This window comes from Nerophis ophidion, linkage group LG13 (assembly GCF_033978795.1).
Source record: "Nerophis ophidion isolate RoL-2023_Sa linkage group LG13, RoL_Noph_v1.0, whole genome shotgun sequence".
NCBI lineage: Eukaryota > Metazoa > Chordata > Actinopteri > Syngnathiformes > Syngnathidae > Nerophis > Nerophis ophidion.
The window spans coordinates 10,193,496-10,216,108 of NC_084623.1; the positions used below are offsets into that span (position 1 = coordinate 10,193,496).

The 22,613-nt window shown below is 39.7% G+C and overlaps 1 protein-coding gene across 1 annotated transcript in view; it reads right to left on the reverse strand.

Annotated features, from left to right (window-relative positions):
- The window catches only part of rab3gap1 (RAB3 GTPase activating protein subunit 1), a 62,527-nt gene that overhangs the window by 37,767 nt on the left and 2,147 nt on the right, over positions 1-22,613 (reverse strand). The window contains exons 3-11 of the mRNA XM_061918365.1: positions 20,244-20,322; positions 20,020-20,149; positions 19,604-19,682; positions 14,872-14,991; positions 11,981-12,146; positions 10,576-10,675; positions 8,828-8,909; positions 4,208-4,276; positions 1,286-1,359 (exon numbers count right to left, since the gene is read on the reverse strand). Coding sequence (XP_061774349.1) covers positions 1,286-1,359; positions 4,208-4,276; positions 8,828-8,909; positions 10,576-10,675; positions 11,981-12,146; positions 14,872-14,991; positions 19,604-19,682; positions 20,020-20,149; positions 20,244-20,322 — 899 coding nt within the window. The remainder of the gene's footprint in view (positions 1-1,285; positions 1,360-4,207; positions 4,277-8,827; positions 8,910-10,575; positions 10,676-11,980; positions 12,147-14,871; positions 14,992-19,603; positions 19,683-20,019; positions 20,150-20,243; positions 20,323-22,613) is intronic.

Consider the following 22,613-nt stretch of genomic DNA (forward strand, 5'->3'; position numbering starts at 1 on the left):
GAATCTGTTTAGCACACAGCTTCTAAAACTTGTAGCTCATCCTCCGTATACTCAGGATCATAAAATATGAGGTTCTGGATCATCATTTGTCTCAAAGTAGTTTTTGTTATCTCTCATGAGGACTGCCGTGAGTAGTAGTAGTTGTTGTTGTTAAAGGAAAACGCAAACATTGAAGTGAAGTGCATTATATTTATATAGCGCTTTTCTCTAGTGACTCAAAGCCCTTTTACATCGTGAAACCAAATATCTATGTTACATTTAAACCAGTGCGGGTGGCACTGGGAGCAGGTGGGTAAAGTGTCTTGCCCAAGGACACAAGTGGCAGTGACTCGGATGGCGGAAACGGTGATTGAACCTGGAACCCTCAGGTTGCTGGAACGGCCACTCTAACAACTGAGCTATACCGCCCCTTGTGATGCCACCTTATGCTTAAAATAAGCAAAATACGTAAATATTACATGTTACTATGATTGTGCCTGTTACTACATTACATATATAGTTACAGCATGTATATAAAACGATGATGATGTTTTTGGATGTTTTACAGCGCTTTATAGGTGGAATGGAGCAACTTCCGTTGGCTCCATTTACGAGTTACAATGCATAAAAGAAAAATGTGTTCTTGTCTTACATAAGAATTGTGAATGATAGGCAACATTCCAAAAAAAGTGCAGTTCCACTTTAATGAGGACAACAATTTGGGGATATTTACTGTTAACAATGCATACACAATGCCAACATTGTAGTCCATCCATCCATTTTCTACCGCTTATTCCCTTTTGGGGTTGCGGGGGGCGCTGGCGCCTATCTCAGCTACAATCGGGCGGAAGGCGGGGTACACCCTGGACAAGTCGCTACCTCATCGCAGGGCCAACACAGATAGACAGACAACATTCACACTCACATTCACACACTAGGGCCAATTTAGTGTTGCCAATCAACCTTTTCCCAGGTGCATGTCTTTGGAAGTGGGAGGAAGCCGGAGTACCCGGAGAGAACCCACGCATTCACGGGGAGAACATGCAAACTCCACACAGAAAGATCCCGAGCCTGGATTTGAACCCAGGACTGCAGGAACTTCGTATTGTGAGGCAGACGCACTAATCCCTCTGCCACCGTGAAGCCCGCCAACATTGTAGTGTACATTAAAAAAAGAAAAAACACTGTTGATGACTCAAAATGAAAAAAATAAAAATTATAATAATTAAAAATACTAATAATATGAATTATGTATAACTTGGACTTTTGTTTGAAATTACAAATCAGACCAAATGACATGTCTTACCTAGTAAGCACTGAGGATTTTCAACTGCTCTGGCCCGGACAGACCAATGAGGCGCATGCAGGGGGTCAAGGTCACTGTCAAATAACAAAAATATAGATTTGTTGAAATAAAATCCATTTGACCTTTTTGGCATGCAGCTTGAGTGGGGGAATGTCGACAACGCTGTGGATACTTCCTGAATGTTTCAAACCATTGATCCATTGTTTTCTGCGACCTTATACTGAGCTAGCAACACTTGGACAATGCTGCGAAAAGGCAAACAAACGCTTTAAAAGCACACATATAGCAATTAACACATAAGATAACGGCAGCGCTGCTCTGCAAAAATGAGAAGACTACGACTTTCACAACAAAATACAACCTGAAAAAACTTTAGATACAACTTTTAGCAAGTTTTGCGCAAATAAATGCCATGCATTCAAGAATACAGTTTAAAAATGTTCCTGGATGACATTCTGATAGTAAAATTGCATTTGTGTACAAATATTGGAGACTTTTTGTAAGCAAATTCATACATGGAAACGAGTAATCACCTGTGATTACTTGTATTCATGATTTATCCAAATTCAAAACAATCATTTGATAGCCTTAAATAGTATCAATTTCTCACTACATATTTATGCTTATTTTTTTCTTACATTTTTACGGTTGTTTTTTTCCAACAGCAGTTTGGCGGTAACGCTGACGTGGTGATTCAAGAGCAGAAAAAGAGAATAATCATTGATTGTGCCATGAACGGCTTCACGGTGGCAGAGGGGTTAGTGCGTCTGCCTCACAATACGAAGGTCCTGCAGTCCTGGGTTCAAATCCAGGCTCGGGATCTTTCTGTGTGGAGTTTGCATGTTCTCCCCGTGAATGCGTGGGTTCCCTCCGGGTACTCCGGCTTCCTCCCACTTCCAAAGACATGCACCTGGGGATAGGTTGATTGGCAACACTAAATTGGCCCTAGTGTGTGAATGTGAGTGTGAATGTTGTCTGTCTATCTGTGTTGGCCCTGTGATGAGGTGGCGACTTGTCCAGGGTGTACGCCGCCTTCCGCCCGATTGTAGCTGAGATAGGGGCCAGCGCCCCCCGCGACCCCAAAAGGGAATAAGCGGTAGAAAATGTGCCATGAACACGACTTCTGCTGCAAGAATGGTATCCACTTCCGGGTTATATCCTCTTGCGGAGATTTTCGCGTGCACAAAACACAGGCTTTGATGATCGATAGTCGCGTAGACAATAGGTAACTGGTTTTGAAACCTGCAAAACTCGGGAATGTTCAGAAGACAATCATTATAAAGTTCCATCCATCCATTTTCTACCGCTTGTCCCGTTTGGGGTCGTGGGGGTGCTGGAGCCAATCTCAGCTACAATCGGGCGGAAGGCGGGGTACGCCCCGGACAAGTCGCCACCTCATCGCAGAGCCAACACAGATAGACAGACAACATTCACACTCACATTCACACACTAGGGCCAATTTAGTGTTGCCAATCAACTTATCCCCAGGTGAAGGTTTTGGAGGTGGGAGGAAGCCAGAGTATTCGGAGGGAACCCACGCAGTCACGGGGAGAACATGCAAACTCCATACAGAAAGATCCCGAGCCCGGGATTGAACCCAGGACTGCTCAGGACCTTCGTATTGTGAGGCACATGCACTAACTCCTGTTCCAGCGTGCTGCCCCAATCCTTATAAAGTTGAATTCATTCATTTTTTGAGTGAATCGCACTGAATGGAACGCATACAGGGTATGTGCCACCAGTTTATAACTACCCAATAAGTTTTAGGGGGCCACATCTGGGAGCCTTAAAATAGTAACAGTAATAATCTTGAGAAGGATAAACATTCTCACAAAATGTAGTTAATTTTCCAGTATGTTAAACTCTTTAAAAATCCAACTTAATTGCCACGATAAGAATGACTTAAGCTGCAATTCATCAAACAGTTCGCAGCTTCACACAAATTTGAATTCGCAGGAAAGTCGGTGGGGCTTGAGAGCTGCAAGACTGGATGGGAGTATCTCACGTTTGAAGAAATATTGCAGCGCCCGATGTATTTATGACTTTTTATGATATTTTTCTACCAGTAGGTGGCACTACTAAAGATGGTGCATGCATACACAGTCAGGTACCCTGTTGTGATCTAACTGAGTGGTCCCCAACCACCGTGGCCCGATTGGTACCGGGCCGCAGAATATTTTTTTATTCATTTTTATTAATCAAACAAACAATGTTTATTTATACAGCCCTAAATCACAAATGTCTCAAAGGACTGTACAAACCATTACAACTATGACATCCTTGGAAGAACCCACAAAAGGGCAAGGAAAACTCACACCCAGTGGGCAGGGGGAATTCACATCCAGTGGGACGCCAGTGACAATGCTGACGATGAGAAACCTTGGAGAAGACCTCAAATGGGGGCAACCCCCCCCCTCTAGGGGACCGAAAGCAATGGATGTCGAGCGGGTCTAACATGATACTGTGAAAGTTCAATCCATTAAAAAAAAAAAAATTATTAAATCTACAATATACACTTACAATTAGTGCACCAACCACAAAAACCTGCCTTTTTCATGACAAAAACGTCCCTTTTTCATGATAAAGAAAAAAAATAATAATAATAAATAAAGAAAAAAATCCCCCCCCCCAGGCCGCGGGACAAATTATTAAGCGTTGACCGGTCCGCGGATACAAAAAGGTTGGGGACCACTGATCTAACTGCTGAATATTTGAGGAATATTTGGCATTTTAGAACACTCGCAACAATTTCAACTTATAATATTCACTGATTAATCTCCTGTTCTTGCTTAAGCCCATCAATTATATGAGTGTATATAATGTCTTAGAGATCATGTCCCCGTTGGAATATAACCGGCACAGTGAATGATACAATGCAAGGTGGAAAGACAGACAAAAAACAGTTACGGTTGACTTGATTACCTGTAGACATCATTGTCCAAAACGGTGCCTTCTGCCAAGTCAGGCCACGTGGTAGAAAGTTGTAGCTCACTTTAGAGGGAAAAGAGGTACAGTTATTAACTTATTAGTTATTTGGACAAAGGTTGAATGGGGATTGAAAATGTACATGATTAGATTCAGTGATTTTGCCTTAAATACATCATAACCAAAATTATTCAAATCAGGCTGCGGTCAAAATATAAACTTTTTGCTTTAATTTAGGATGTTTCACAAAAGTGTGACATTTAGGAAATTACAGCCATTAGATGCACCGGTGAAATGGCATTAGAGTGAAAATTATGACATAAAAATTATTGATAAATTATTGATATGTCATGATCCCACGTGACAGTTTTGACTTTGTTTGATATTTGTCTGTGTTTTGTATCATTTCCTGTTCTGATGCTCCTATTTTGGTTCTACTTCCTGTTGGATTCCTGTTTTGCTGCACCTTCACCTGTTTTTCTTAGTTAAAACTTCTTAAGACCCAAGCTGCTTGTTTACATGATTTTTTATTTCTCTTTGCTATTTGAGCTTATTAAACCCTAATTAGAATAAAAATTCAGAATCATCTTTTATGATATACTTAGTCCATAAGTACACAAACGTGTACTTCATGTGTAGTGACATGTTTATTCTTATTTTTACACTTTTTTTTTTCAAATTCCATTGTACGTTATACTCTTCTGACACCACCAGATGGCAGTATAAGTGTCCACATAAGCGGCCATAAGACCCCAATTCAGTACTGTACACAATTTTCTGAAATAATAGCTGAAAGGTGCTGTCCACGCATGTGGCCACTAAGCCTTTAGAGGTTATTTAATCAAGCGAGCCTAATTAATTTCGCCTGTTCCTGGGTCATTGTGCATTGTGCCTTGACAAGTGTTTTTCTTCTGTGTACTTCCATGCCGCACTCAATTTCTTTTGCCTCCTATTGTTTTGTCCCTAGTAAGAAAATCTTTTACCTGCACTTTGCCTTCCTTGCTATTGATCGTGCAGTCCATACTAATAACACCACCACAAAAAATTAACAGTAGAAATGTTGTGCAAAAAGAATTGTGTTCAGGAATGTAATCATCTGCTGACTAAAGAGCAGTCATCCTTCTATCCTTTCTCCTGACCATTCTCAGTTAGTAAAATCAATACAAATAGTAGTCTACCGTAAAGCCGCTACTTTTTTCATACACTTTGAACCCTTCGGCTTCTAAGACGGTGTGGCTAAATAATGGAGTTTTCACCGATAACAGCCATAATAAAATGGTTTAAAAAAAACAACTAACTACACATTGAAAGTGTTTTATTTTTTGTGCTTTGGCGAGTCCTCTCATTGCAGGAATCCTTCCATTTACGGGTAGTGTTTTTTTTATTGTTTTTTTTAACCAGACTGCTGTGTTCATCTTCCAGCAATCCAGTGTTTCGACTCATATGGATTCTTCATTTACCACTCCAATCAACATTTGTAAGTTTTACAGTATAAATAAAACTTATACTCACTAAACTGTCCCATGTGGGACGTCTGTAGGAGTGTTGTACACGCTATTGTGATATAATCCACCTGGTGTCGTTAGCATCAGCTCATATGCCAACACATTTAGGAGTGTCTGTGTTAGCATTGTTAACTTACAATGGCATTCTTTTTGTATTTTTTCGGTTTCACAAATTCCTCAGTAAATTCACCAAAACGTCACAGTGGAGTTATTGAGTCTGTTTAGCTGATTGGAGAGCCAGCTTCTCCAGCTAGCGGTTCAATGACAATGACTTCACAATTGGCAGTTTTACTGTGTGTTCCAGACCCTGTTTGGACATTTACAAAACATGTCTGTAAATAACTCATTTCACAACGTATATATCTGCGGCTTGTAGTCCGGTGCGGCAAATACATGGAAAACGTTTTTTTTATTAGAATTAAGTCGGTGCGCCTTATATACCGGTGCGCTTTGTAATGTGGAAAATACGGCATATGAAGTCTTTGCATGTCAACAAAGGAATAAATTATTTTTTCTCAGAAGGTACTTTTGAATTTACAGAACTAGTAAAGCTATCATGATCATTTTTTGCATTGTCTCCGAGTATCTTGTTTTTAATGTTAATTGTAATGATACTTCATTGGACTTCACATTGGTAACGCCAAACCAACACCTGACATCGAGTCAAAACTATTTATTTTGTCTTGAAGGTACTGTACCACAAATAATTGCTTGTCAGTCCTTTAGTGGCTACTTTGGAGTCCATTCAAATGGTCTGTAGTTCCTAATTGTTACATATCGAATTTTTGAGTCACTTTTTTAAATAATGTAACTCTATTTGTACATATTGTATGTGCGGGTGTTGTTCTATTGTTGTTGTATTTGCTGTTGTTGTTTTTGTCTCTCTGTCTAATCCCCCTCTTATCCCCACAATTTCCCCCTCTGTCTTCCTTTTTTTCTCTTTCCATCCCCTCTTGCTCCGGCCCGGCTGCACCAAATGATAATATAAATACATTTAAATAAAGTCAAATTCAAATAAGGCAACAAGAAAAGTATCCTACACTTCTCTTTTGTAAAGTAAATCTGAACAGTCGATATGGGCATCTACATCAACTATATGATTTGCCTGGGAAGCTGGACAGGACAAAAGAAAATAAAAAAATAATAAAAATAATGTAACTCATTGTGGTGATGTTTGAAGGCCATATCTTAAAAAAATGGTCGTTGCTAGGGGTGTAACGGTACCACTTGTTTTTGTCTCCTCACGTAATTCACCGGGAGGGCGAAATGTTCTTAAACAGGCGACTACAACGACAATAGAGGCTTTGCAGGTTTTGGCTTCTATTTTGCACGCTTTGGGCTAATAGAAATGTGACTTCAACAAGGGGTAAATGACCTGTGTTACCTGTAGGAACTTGGAACCGTTACACCCCTAGTCGTTGCTCAAAAGCCTCTGCACCTGCAACTGTGCGACTCCGGTGTAAACAATGTAAATATTATAACATTGTACATAACTCTCCTGAAGAAAACCAAAAAGTACAAACCCCGTTTCCATATGAGTTGGGAAACTGTGTTAGATGTAAATATAAACGGAATACAATGATTTGCAAATCATTTTAAACCCATATTCAGTGGAATATGCTACAAAGACAACATATTTGATGTTCAAACTGATAAACATTTTGGGGTTTTTTTGCAAATTATCATTCACTTTAGATTTTGATGCCAGCAACACATGACAAAGAAGTTGGGAAAGGTGGCAATATATACTAATTAAGTTGTGGAATGCTCATCAAACACTTATTTGGAACATCCCACAGGTGTGCAGGCTAATTGGGAACAGGTGGGTGCCATGATTGGGTATAAAAGCAGCTTCTATGAAATGCTAAGTAATTCACAAACAAGGATGGGGCGAGGGTCACCAATTTGTAAGCAAATTGTTGAACAGTTTTAGAACAACATTCCTCAACGAGGTATTGCAAGGAATTTAGGGATTTTACCATCTATGGTCCGTAAAATCATCAAAAGGTTCAGAGAATCTGGAGAAATCACTGCACGTAAGCGATAACATTACGGACCTTTGATCCCTAAGCCGGTACTGCATCAAAAACCTACATCAGTGTGCAAAGGATATCACCACATGGGATCAGGAACACTTTATAAAGTCACTGTCAGTAACTACAGTTGGTCGCTACATCTGTAAGTGCAACTTAAAACTCTACTATGCAAAGCGAAAGCCATTTATCAACAACACCCAGGGACGCCGCCGGCTTCGCTGGGTCCAAGCTCATCTAAGATGGACTGATGCAAAGTGGAAAAGTGTTTTGTGGTCTGACGAGTCCACATTTCAAATTATATTTGGAAACTGTGGACGTGGTGTCCTCTGGAACAAAGAGGAAAATAACCATCCGGATTGGTATATGCACAAAGTTCAAAAGCCAGCATCAGTGATGGTATGGGGGTGTATTAGTGCCCAAGGCATGGGTAACTTACACATCTGTGAAGGCACCATTAATGCTGAATGGTCCATACAGGTTTTGGAGCAACATATGTTGTCATTCAAGCAACGTTATCATGGACGCCCCTGCTTATTTCAGCAAGACAAAGCCAAGCCACGTGTTACAACAGCGTGGCTTCGTATTAAAAGAGTGCGGGTACTTTCCTGGGCCGCCTGCAGTCCAGACCTGTGTCTCCCATCGAAAATGTGTGGCGCATTATGAAGCGTAAAATACGACAGCGGAGACCCCGGACTGTTGAACGACTGAAGCTCTACATAAAACAAGAATAGGAAAGAATTCCACTTTCAAAGCTTCATCAATTAGTTTCCTCAGTTCCCAAATGTTTATTGAGTGTTGTTAAAAGAAAAGGTGATGTAACACAGTGGTAAACATACCGTTTCCGAACTACTTTGGCACGTGTTGCAGCCATGAAATTCTAAGTTAATTATTATTTGCAAAAAAAAAAACTACGTTTATGAGTTTGAACATCAAATATCTTGTCTTTGTAGTGCATTCAATTGAATATGGGTTGAATAGGATTTGCAAATCATTGTATTCCGTTTATATTTACATCTAACACAATTTCCCAACTCATATGGAAACGGGGTTTGTACTATATATGTATATCATGTTACCTTATTGTTTCCTCACATGCCCCAAATGGGAGCTTTCCAAACTCCTCTTCTCCCACCTCGCCTTTCAGAATGTTGTCAAAGTCTGCCAAAAAGCAAGCGTAAACATTGACGTGTGTAAAAATAAAAAATACAAAGGCCATCAAGCAAAAGATTTCGTTGACATTTGAGTTCTGACACAGGGCAAGGATGTGTACAAGATACACAACTATGAATCACCAATTGCTGTGAAGTGAAGTGAATTATATTTATATAGCGCTTTTTCTCTAGTGACTCAAAGCGCTTTACACAGTGAAACCCAATATCTAAGTTACATTCAAACCAGTGTGGGTGGCACTGAGTATTGGCTTTATTTTGCCTAATTGTTACGCTTTGGGCTGCATGCAAAGTTTTTAGTTGAAAGCATCCTAACCATCGACATTACTTTGGTTTTTTTAATCACGTGAAGGAAAAGAGTGAGTGTGAAAGAGAGGCCTGAGAAGAAGAAGTGGATGTATATCATTGAATCAAATAAATCCTCGAAAACATAACAGAGCGTGTGAAGCAATTTGAGCGTGTCAATGCTAGTCTGCACCATTCTAAAACAGAATGAGTTTAATGCCAGCCAATATTAACAAAATAATGTCTAAACAGCAGACATTTATCCATGAAAATATGGAAAAGCTGCTGATTGATGGAGAAACAGCTGAAAAGCTATATCATAAAAGTCCATTCTTCCAGGTAAATGCTGTACATTATTATTACTTCAGAAAACTATTGTAGCTATTAGTAACACATTCTATTCACAAGTTTATTCTTCTATTTAAGAGGCATGTTACATGTTAAAATTGTGCTGTTTTTGAAGGGCAAGCACAAATTTATTTAATTTATTTAAATGATAAACGAGTTGAGATACAAGTGTTATGAGTTAAGAGCTTTGTCACAGAAGCAAATAAACTCGTAAGTTGATGTACTTCTGTATATGGATGTCATTTGAGACAAATTGTCATGCATTGCTTAAATGTCATTTTTAGCTTTAAAAAAATATATCTAATTGTGATTGCATTATACTCTCAGTGCTTTGGGAAAGAGCTCCTACAAAGCAGCCTTGCATCTATTCAACAAGCAACAACTTCTTGATGGGCAAAAGAGCAGACACCCACACGGAGGCACCCAGTCCCGGTGCAGTCCTCGTAGAATAGAAAACAAGATGAGCTAGCCAAAAAGAAACAAGAGGTCCAATCCATGCAGGTGTTCCTTTAACAGGCTTGAGTCCATCGTGCCTAAAATTATGATTTTGCTACTTGTCCTTCCTAAGTGTGAGGCACGCTCTTCTTGCAAAAAGGACAGTGAAAGTGAAGCAAAATTAAACATTAAAAAAATTGAAGACATCAACATTGGCTCCATCCAAAGCTCCAAAGCGATAACTAAGCAATGTAGTGGTCTCATTATTAGCACTTTCTCCTACTAATAAAGCCTTTCTCTTCCAACTTTGCAACACCACTTCTAGTGTGGTAAACAACAGAGATCATAAGAGAAACACCTTTTTTTCTTGTTCCAACTGACACTAAAACTTGACTCACATCACAGTTGTAGGAACGGAACTTGTTCCTAGACTGAGGACCTCCCTGTACACCACTGCAAACTACGTCCAGAGTAGTAAACGTTTTGACAGCCATTTAAAAACGGCCATCATAACCGCACACAACTCAATGCTTTGGGAAAGTTAGTGTATACTGGTGGAATAATCATCAATAATCATGTGTGCCCACCTGGAGGCTGCAGTGGCCATGAATACTGCTGCCAGTCCTGAAGAATGTAGGTAAAACGGATTGCAATGTTGATTGGGGGTAAGGGGTACATGGTGTATCCCTGAAGAGAAAAGAAACGTGAGAAAAAAAACCACATGATTGTTCACTCAGCATATTCCCATATTGACCCAAATATAACAGTACAGTGGAAGCTGTATTTATTATTTACAATATGCCTCTCTGTGTGAACCATGTCTCTGTGTACTAACACTTCATTCATTCATTCATTTTGTGTCCTATCTGCAGGCAAAAAGTAGGGCGCTGTAGGGGAGCCAGAGCCTTCCACTCCCTTGCTGCGCAGTACACTTCTAGTCACTTTTCACCGTTTCAGTGTGTGTGCGCTTTGTCTGTGTTCATTATGCCTTTTGACAAGTTATGTCCATTTTGCTAACTCAATATGAGTACCAAAAAGGCAACAGACCAGCGTGGAAATAAGGAAATAGTTTAAAAAAATAAATAAAGATAAATGGAGGTCACAAATATAGAAGAATCAACAAAGCAAGTTTTAATTGTGATGAGAACGGATTTTCTGGAAAAAGATGCAGAGACTTATTTCAGAGCAGAGTAGAATAACTTCAAGCATGCACACACACACAGCCTCTCTCTCTAATCCCTTCCTTGTCTCCCTCTGTCTGTCTGCTACTTTCTTGTCAGCTCCTCCAATGCCAAAGATTTAACTTTTTTAAATTTTTATTTTTTTAGCAATATGGTTGTTAAAGTTAAAAACTTTTGTGATTTCGGATTGTTTGTGAGGGTACCAAAGGGACTTAGGTGTGTGTGCGTGTAACGGATAGTTAATCCATCCCACGCTTTTTACGCATGTTTGATATACAGCACTTTATGTTGTGTCCAAAGTGTACAAATGTTCACGAAAATAGCAATTGTACAGGCTGAAATCCATTATTCATATATACATTGTTTCTTATGGAGAACTTTGCTTCATTATACAAACTTTTGGATTCACAAACCCTGTTTAAGAACCCCTTAAGTTCCTAAATCGAGGTTCCACTGTACTGCATGCAATTTAATATGTATTACACTTTAATTATAGATCATGCAACATGATAATCCAACAAAATAATGTTTTTTTAGTAATCAAAAATAAATACATAAATATCTGCTTGTCACCTTGATTTACAATTTTAAAGCCAGTTATCAATCTGTTAGTAACACATAATAATCAAAACAGATGCTTAGGTAAATTGTGTAATGAGGCTGTTATACAATTTTATTCGTGTATAGTCACTGTTACAAGTGGCCCTCTGAAGGCAGCCATAATTGCCCTGAATAAAAATGTGTTTGATACCTCTGCCACAGAAACAAAAAAGAATATTGACTATGGTGCTCCACAACATTTGGAACTCACTGATTTTGATTTGAAGATGTCCAGAAGGCCAGACAGGTGGTTGTACTGACTTGGTACTTTGCGAAGATGAACCATCTCAAATTCAGTGCGGACACTAGGTCCCTGGCATTCTCCAGCATACATTCGCCTCCACTTTTGCTGAATCTGCACAAACATGGGGACTTGGCTGATTGTAAGGGACAAAAAAAAACAACACAATAGTAGTTAGAAATATTCAACATAATTAATATTTGACCTGATCTGAAGCTAAAAGCACAAATGTGACCAAGTAGCTGTTAAACACACATTGATTTACCAAATAAGAAAATATACAGTAAGGTATATGTTATTGTAAATATAGTTACGGAATAATTTGTTTTACGATATGTTTCCTTGCAGAAAGAACTATTTTGAACTCAATCCTACACAATGTTGACAGTTTGTGTTGAGCCTGGACCGTAAAGTAGTCGTACTTGTCATGATCCTAAAATGCAAAAGACAGCAGGAGACAGCATGCAGGCAAAACTGTAGTTAATATATTTAAAAACAAAAGATGCCTGCAGCTCAAAGTGCACCGCAAGCATAAAGAAAACAAATGCAGTAGAGCTAGTCAGTGTAATGACTCCTTGGAAGCGAACACATTCGCTGTAAAACTGAGACAAAAAAACAATTATCCAGCAAACACAGCAGCAACAGCTAGACCTAAATAGACCAGATTACTAAGCGAGAACTGTGCTGTGTGCTGGCAAACAAGGTAAAGGTGCTGAAAACACATGCAAACGGAAGTTATAACTAGAAAATAGGAGCACTGGACAGAAACTAAACACTAAATATAGGAAAACACAAACACATGATCCATGTGTCAGGGGCATTCATGTCATGTTTGGGTAAGACCAAAGTGCAAATCAGTACAGTTTTAGTTATTGTTTATTGCCAATTGTTATCACAGCTGTTGATAAGCGGAAGAACATGAATAACACCCGTAAGCTTTAACCAACAGGTGTCAATGAAACAATCCGCGATCAGGATGGTGTGCTCATAACAAATTTTACTTCCTGATTGATTAGGCCGATGGAGGTAACATTTTGGCAAGTTTCTAAATCACACCTCACCACCTACTCACACTACAGTTCAACCGTCCAACAAAAAGTATGACTGCAACACTGCTCCGCCCACATTCAAGAATCTTGAAACAAGAAGACACCAAGAGACGATGGCATCCTTGCTTAAATACACAAAGCCGAACCCAATGCCTTCGCTACCTGGCTCCAACATTTTTTTTTCTGCTGTGTGGGCAACTCAGCAGTTCCCTGAGGACTGGAGCAAAGCAAGAAAATTTGACAAACACCTGTGCACCAAATACTGGGGTATCAGTCTCATTGACGTTGCTGCCAAGACCTTTACAATCCTTCCACTAAAGAGGTTCCAAGCCGCTTGTGACGTCCGTACCAGTATTTCTCAGGGTGGATTTCGGGTAGAGTCGGTACGTTGAATAAATAAACAACCTCCGGCGCGTCTTGGAACAAGAGTGGGCTAATCAACAACCTACTGTCCTCTTTTTCATTGACTTTGCAACTGCCTTTGGTTCAGTCAATCAGGGGGCCTTTTGGAGTAGAATGCAGGCGGATGGCATCCCAGCGTCTCATACAAAGCTACTACCCTTTTACATGTTACAGAGTGAGAGTGTATGGTGAGGAAAAGGAAACCATTTAGGTCAAGACTGGATTGTGACAGGGTTGTGCTCTATCACCAACTCTCTTTAACTATGCCATTGACTATACGTTTAAGAATGTAGTTAATGTCCAACAGCGTAGATGTCTTGGCAAGAGGTTGTGGTGACGACCTGGCCTACTCAGACGACATCGTCGTAATGGGATCCACAAGTGGAGAAGTGCTCAAGACAGTTTGCACAATGCCGGGGTCGCAGTTGGTCTCAAAATGAATGCAGCAAAGTCAAAGGTGATGACGTCATTGATCCCAGCAGAGGTTGCATCTAATCTCTCTTGAGGACGTCGACCTGAAAGACGCGCAGTTCTTCGTCTACCTTGGGTCTACGATGGTTCCAACAGGACAGGTTGCAGATGAAATTGTGCGTTGCATAGGTGCCGCCAGATCCGCTTTCGGGCATTTTCGCAACTGTCTCTGGGACAAGAGGGAGATCGCCTTGGTGACCAAACGGAGAATCTACCAGGCCCTTATTCGAACTATCCTTTTCGGTGGTAGGGGGAAACGTGAGCTATGAGGGTAGCTGATCAACGAGGGCTGGAGGTCTTTAACAATGACTGCCTCTGTCGCATCTTACGGTGCCAACCAATGAATCGTTTATCTACCGGCTGTCGATACCAACGCCTTAGTCTATGGCCTGGTTTGGTAATGCAACTCGACGGCCGGAGGGTGAGATGGTTTGCGGTGTCCTCCTCTCACCCCGACTTGCCTCACTGGTGCAAACGCATTGGCGGACAGCTGATGACCTGGGCACCGACGATCAAGGAGGACCTCTCCAAACTTTTGGTTTGCCTGCGTCGGTGTTACTGAGATTTGTTCGCAAACACTTGCGACCTAGCACAGGACCGCCGTGCATACGTCGCCATGGTTTGGAATGCTGTCAGGGCCAGAGAGAACGCCGGTTCAACCCGCCCAGAGTGAATGCTGCCGCAAGACAAGTGGAAGACTTTTATAACTTGTTTTTTGAGTCTGTTTTTTGATTCTGGACACATTCCTTAATTGCAAATGAAACCACGCCCCACCTTCTCTAAAAGTATCATAATTGATCTTTTAAAAATGTACACTGCTTAAATATATATCTGAAGTTGTCACTTCGATTTTCTTTCCAGACATGGTCAAAAAATAAACTTTAAAACATTTTTAAAAAGATGTGTTAATATATGTGGTGACTGTACAGTGTCTCCTACCAGCCACTGTTGCCCAGAGAAATGGAGATGGAGCTTAGAAGCAAATTGCATTTTGACTCGCTGATTATAGCCTCAACGTTGGTTCCTGGGGAAATGACCACAAACTCGCGAATACCGTACCTGTTACCAGAAACAGAAAGATGCATCATGTAAGGATTATGTGTTTATATCACCATCTTATTGACCACAATTGTCATGACTATGTGCTTCAAGTCCCGACACAGTTGTGGCCAAAACTTACAATCAGTCATCATACTAACATCTGGTTCTCATAATATATTTCAACTGCTCTGTTTTTTAGGGTGGAATGATTAGATAACGTATTGTACTTTGTCCAAAATTGTTATGAAAAAAATAAAAATCATCAGTTTAAACAACAAACATGTAAGTTACTTGGCTGTGTCATCACTTTGGAAGAAAACACATGGATATACCCCTAAGTTATGGCTGGTTATAGAGGCTAACTCAACTAAACCAGTACATTTGTGGGCTCTGGTTCACTCTCCAAACCACACTTCTACTTCCCCTTTTACAAAAAATCCAATCGTAAAAACTTCATTCAGAATTTGGGTTCAGTTCCAGCGCTATTTTGGTTTATAGACTATTTCTAGTGTTGCACCCATCACTGCTAATCATGCTTTCCCTCTCTCTCTTGTCGATAGTGCCTTTTTACAATGGTCAAGCCTGGGTATCAGTACCATTAAACATTTATACATTGACAACACTTTCCAGCAACCTAGTGATACATTTTCAATCCATAATCAACGATTGGTTTCTTTAGATATCTACAGATCTGTAGTTTTGTTCGTAATAATTTTCCCAAGTTTTAAAACTTACCGACTGACACAGTTTTAGATGCTTTTTTGACACCACTTCTGGCTTTAAAATGATCAATTACATGTATTTACAATAATGGTTTACAATTGAGTCTCTGAATTCCATTAAGTCACGTAGGAGTGACCCTATCTGAGGAAAGCTGGACAGAGTTTTTAAGTAGAGTTCATAAGTATTCTTATTGTGCTAGACGCAGCTAATACATTGTATGTATTATACCAAGGTCTGGCTGGCTAATATGTATGAGGGAATATCGGTATAACGTGATCGGTGTCAACAGTCTCTAGCTAACTTAATACATATGTTTTGGTTTTGCTCATGCCTGTGCAGTTATTGGACGGACATTTCTAATACTTTGCCTTCGGTAATTGGCAGAAAGATCGAACTGAATCCTTTAAGCTGCCTATTTGGGGTTGCACCTCAGTCATCTACCCTTCGCAAATCCAAAAAGAATCCTGTGGCATTTACTACTTTGTTGGCTGGAAGATTCATTGTGTTAAATTGGAAGGCAACAGCGCCTACTTGCCAAACCGGCTGGATTAAAGATGTTCTGTATTTTGTCAAACTAGAGAAAAATAGGCTGACAATGAACGCTTGTTCTGTGAAGTTTTAAAAAGTATGGTGTGGTTTCCTGTTATATGTAAAAGATACTGATGTCAAATTAAACCCGATTGAAAAGTAATTGAAAAGTAGATAATCGATGACCCTTTTGTCTCCTTTTGTGTATTGCTGCACCTATTTGGGGACATTCAGTTGTCTATGGCGTTTAGTTCATTATTTGGTATTTTATACTGAACAAATATATAAACGCAACACTTGTTTTGTTCTTATTTTTCATGAGTTGAACTCAAAGATCTAAAACTTTTACTATATACACAAAAGACCTATTCTTCTCGAATATTGTTCACAAATCTGTGTTAGTGAGCACTTCTTCTTTGCCAAGATGAGCCATCCAACCTTACAGGTGTGGCAAATCAAGATGCTGATTAAACAGCATGGTTATTGCACAGGTGTGCCTTAGGCTGCTCACAATAAAAGGCCACCATAAATGTGCAGTTTTGCTTTCGCATAGAGTTTGTACAGGTTGTTGACAGTGGTCTGTGGAATGTTGGTCCACAACTCTTCAATGGATGTGCCAAGTTGCTGGATATTGGCAGGAAGTGGAACACGCTTTCGTATACGCCGATCCACAGCATCCCAAAGATGCTTAATGGGTGACATGTCTGGTGAATATGCTGGCCATGCAAGAACTGGGATGTTTTCAGCTTCCAGGAACTGTGTACAAATCCTTACAACATAGGGCCGTGGATTGTCATGCTGCAACATAAGTGATGGTCTCGGGTGAATGGCAAAACAATGTGCCACAGGATCTCTTCACGGTATCTCTGTGCATTCAAAATGCCATCAATAAAATGCACCTGGGTTTGTTGTCCATAACAGCCTTTACCATAACCCCACCATGGGCCACTCGATTCACAATGTTGACATCACCAAACCGCTCTTCCGCACGACGCCACACATGCTGTTTGGCATCTGCCCTGAACAGTGAAAACCAGGATTCATCCGTGAAACGAACACCTCTCCTACGTGCCAGACGCCATCGAATGTGAGCATTTGCCCACTCAAGTCGGTCACGACACCAACTGCAGTCAGATCGAGACCCCGATGAGGACAACGAGCATGCAGATGAGCTTCCCTGGGATGGTTTCTCACAGCTGGTGCCAAAATACTTTAGTTATGCAAACCAATTGTTGCAGCAGCTGTCCGGGTGGCTGGTCTCAGACGATCACGGAAGTGGAGGTCCTGGGCTGGTGTGGTTACACGTGGTCTGCGGTTGTGAGGCCGGTTGAATGTACTGCCAAATTCTCTGAAACGCCTTTGGAGACGATTCACGGCAGAAAAATGAACATTCAATTCACGGGCAACAGCTCTGGTGGACATTCCTGCAGTCAGCATGCCAACTGCACGCTCCCTCAAAAGTTGTGACATCTGTGGCATTGTGCTGTGTGATAAAAGTGCACGATTCAGAGTGACCTTTTATTGCAGGCAGCCTAAGGCACACACACGCAGCGCAATGATCATGCTGTTTAATCAGCATCTTGATATGGGTGGGATGGATTATCTTGGCAAAGAAGAAATGCTAATTGACACAGATTTAGAGAGTTGTGTGAACACTAATTGAGAGGAAGAGGTATTTTGTGTATAAAGTAAAAGTTTGAGATCTTTGAGTTCAACTCATGAAAAATAGGAACAAAAACAAAAGTGTTGCGTTTTTATTTTTGTTCAGCGTATATACAATTGTTGTGGGTTACTTGTCTGGGGGAGAAAAATACATTTGACGTGTTAAATTTTATTTCTGGACTGTATATGTCAAAAATCCAATTAACAAATAATTAAAAAAAACATACAAATGGGTCTGTACGGGATTTAGCATTGGAGAGATACAGACTCTGTAGGAGTTTAACCATAGTGTATAGTTACAGACTCCTTTCTGTCATCCGCCTGTATATAGTCTCCTTTTCACGCCAACAATAAAACACGGCGAGCCTGTGATATCGCTATATCTTCTGGGATGTTGTGTTGCGGTGAAAGTCACTCAAAACAGACGGCTGGTGCTGGTCATCAATGCCCAAAATGCACAATAAAAGCAAGAGAGCTAAAAAAAACTACAAAACATTATTGCAAGGCGGGGGCGAATGCTAAAGGAGACGTGGTAAAGAGGGGTTAATTTGCATCTAACAACTACACCTCTCAAAAAAAGCTGTTTTAAAAGGGAGAAAAAATATGGCTTACAAATAGGAATGTCAAACAAAATCTATGCAACTTTTTCACCAAAGAACCATCAATACATGTCATGTAGACCAAAATGAATTGTGTTAAAAAATATATATTTTATATCATTGTATGACCCCTTTAAATATCTGCTTGACTTATGATTTCAAATAAAGTTTTCTATCAAATTATACACTATAAAAATTACAACAGATTTTACGGTAAAAAATACAACTGGCAGTTCAGTCGCCAGAATTTTCATAAAAAACGGTGGTACCATTTTTCTGTAAAAACTGACGTGAATTTAACGATAAAATTCTACGCAACTGAGTTTGGGTTAAAATGGAAAAATATGTTACTTTGTTTACTTTACTTACTTGCTAAAAAAAAATGTTTCAGTTCTTTAATTTAACCTCTTAAGGCCCAAGCTGTTTGTTTACATGCTTTTTTTATTTCTCTTTGCTATTTGGGCTTATTCGACCCTAATTACAATAAAAACTAAGAATCCTCTTTTGATATGATGTACTGAGTCCATACGTAACAAGTGAAGTGAAGTGAATTATATTTTATATAGCGCTTTTTCTCTAGTGACTCAAAGCGCTTTACATAGTGAAACCCAATATCTAAGTTACATTCAAACCAGTGTGGGTGGCACTGGGAGCAGGTGGGTAAAGTGTCTTGCCCAAGGACACAACGGCAGTGACTAGGATGGCGGAAGCGGGAATCGAACCTGCAACCCTCAAGTTGCTGGCACGGCCACTCTACCAACCGAGCTAAACCGCCCCACAAACTAAACAAACGTGTACTTAATGTTTAGTGACATGCTAATTCTTATTTTTACACTTTTTTTTCCAAATTCTATTGTATGTTACACTCTTCTGACACCACCAGATGGCAGTATAAGTGTCCACATAAGTGGCCATAAGACCCCAATTCAGTACTGTACACAATTTTGAAAATAAGAGCTAAAAGGTCTTGTATATTCATCAGGCCACTAAGGCCTTTAGAGGTTTTTAATCTATTGTCAAAGTATCAGATTGAGCCTCAAAATCGGATAAGGTCAAAAGTGTGGACTGTAACTTACCTAATAAATTGTAAGATGGACAAAATAGAGGCTTGAACTCACCATCTGACCAAACAGTGGGCTCGAGGGGGAAAGTCATTGTTTGTGCACAGTAGGTCCTGCATTGCAACGGGATAGGCATCTGGAAATAAGGGAAATATTGAAATATTGCAGGGTTAATGATGAGTGGAAGGCCTTGCATGTGTTTTTTAAGAACATGGCTCGGATTTCTATAAAGTGTCATCTGTGTCTGTACTGACATTTTAATGATGCAAAATGTCAATTCTAGTAAAACATTTAGTTGTAATGATTTCAGCTTTTTATGAGTACAATTATTTACCTGTCTCTGGTAACGCAATATATACATTCTCTCTAACATGCACTGTTTTTAACATAGTTTAAAGTATGTTTAAATTTGGATTTGAGTTGTGACAGTCTCAAAATTGACACACAGTAATGTAGTGAGAAGTTGCCCATACCGTCCTCCAATTCAACATTTGCACTGTCGTCCTGTTCTTGCACCAAGGCGTAATGGGTTATGGAGAATTTAAAATCCACAAAATTAATCTCCTGAGATTCTTCAATCCAAGTGCCACTTGTATAGTCACCCTGTGTTCCAACAATATAGAAGCAGAGTCAAACCAAAAAATAGCAGTAGAGGTGTTTAGCTATAAACATTAACGACATGACTTAATCAAATTACCTTTTCTCTGGATAACCTCCGCGTAGAGTTTCCAATTAGCTTCCATTCATTTAACACCTCCTCAACCTTTGACACAAACCTTGAAATAAGGAAATATGGTTAACTGTCAGCAGATATTATAAAGCATCAGGGTTAAAAATGTTATTTAAGTAGCAAACATGTTTGAATACAGTAGTACCTCAAATTAAGAGTTTAATTGTTATGATATAAAAATAAATACCATAGAATGTACTATTAACATCTACAGTAGTTTTATAAAGTAATGCAATAATAATGTACAGCATTTACCCCGGAAAGCATAATTCTATAGTATTTCCTTCGAGCTGTGTCTCTGTCAAACACACCATCAGCAGATATTTTAATGGATACATTTCCTCTATATAGAAATATTTTTTAACATCCCTGGCTGATGTTAGACTCATTTTGTTTCAGTAAGGTGACGAGGAGCAGTGATACACTCAAATGGCTTTGCCAAGTTGGCTACACACCCGATGATTTCCTTCTTTAATTCAATGAATGTCATCTACTTCTTTGTAACACTGTCTTTTCCGCTTACTTTCTTCCTTCCGAGTAAGACCGGATGATTTGGCCGAATCTTACGGGGTTCACTGGCATTTGATACGCCAAATAATGGCGAGGATGCATGTAACTCTGAATTTTTGCTCGCAATTTAAAACATAACAATTAGCCAAAAGACAACTCTTACCTCAAAACTCTAGTTGGGGAACCGCACTTTTAAAAACATATATATACAGTATATGTATTTTAATTCTTATAATACGGCAAGTACAAGGTAACTAACAATGCAGCTAATGGAAGTACTATGCTATGTCCAAAAAGGCTTCTAAAAACATCCAAAAACCGCTAACAATACTCAATTAATATTAGCTATTATAAGCGCTAACATTAACAAACTATTTGTAGCGGCACTGTGATCAGAAAGGTAACTAGCTTATGTTGCTATATTGTCATACTAAGCTGCTGCTGCATCGCCTCTGAGTTGGTGAACGTTAATTCTAGATCATAAATCATGCCTCTCACCAGGATAGTAAAAGGTTGAGGCCGTTAGCTGAGAAGTTAATTAATTTTGACATTTAACTATGACACAAAAAAAACGCTTGTTTGCAGCCAGCTTTTTTTTATTAACCTACTAGAGGATTATGATTAATTCTTCATCTTTACAGGAAGACATAAACATTCCATTAGGCAGCATCCCACTGAGTGCAGACTTAGTACAGTAAGGGATTGATATATTATGTTTGTAATGTATTTCTTGTTTAGCACTTAGCAATACCCCTATAGAATACTTAGTACCACGAGTAGTAGTAGTGTTGCTATTGTTGAAAGAAAATGGGATGGGAACCTGATGTGTCTGTGAAATTAATAAGCCATTGTATGCTTAAAATTACTAGAATATGTAAATATTACCTGTTATTATGGGTGTGTCTGTTAAAATACATTCATACTTACAGCGTGTATATAAAACATTGATGGATGTTTTAGAGCACTTTATAGGCAGAAAAGAGCGACTATTGGCATCCACTGTTAGCTGACTTTTTGCTGGCGTTTATTAACAAATTATAATACATAATAATACAAATATATGTGTGCTTGTCTCACATTAGGATCGTGACTAGGCATATTCTCAAAAAAGTGCCGTTTCCGTTTAAGTTGGGGTATCAAATAGTTCTTGAGACACCGTTTAAAACACGTTTTGTGGGTCTTACATATTCTAGCTAGTCCAAATGTTCACCACACACAACTAATAATGTGACACACACCTTGTAATCTACACAAAACATTGTAATACTATTAACTAGATCCACTCGACATCCATTGCACCGGTCGCCCAGGGGTGGGTCCCCACATCTGCGGTCCCCTCCAAGGTTTCTCATTGTATCCCATTGGGTTAAGTTTTTTTCTTGCCCTGATGTGGGATTAAATGATTGATTGATCAAGATTTGTATTAGTAGATTGCACAGTACAGTACATATTGACCACTAAATGGTAACACTCAAGAAAGTTTTTCAACTACCGCCCGAATGCAGCTGAGATAGGCTGACAGGACTCATGCTTTCATTGAATGGAAGGGATGGAGATGGTGAGGAATACAGGGCACTGGTGGAGGACTTTGTCACATGGTGTGGAAAGAACCACCTCCAGCTCAATGTAACGAAGACCAAGGAGCTGGTTGTCGACCTGGGAAGGAGGAGGAGTACTACGGCGACCCCTGTTTCCATCAGGGGGGGTCGATGTGGACATGGTTGAGGATTATAAATACCTCGGAGTACACATCGAAAACAAGCTGAATGGGTCAAAACACGCTGAGGCCCTCTACAAGAAGGCTAGGATCCTTCAACGTCTGTACAA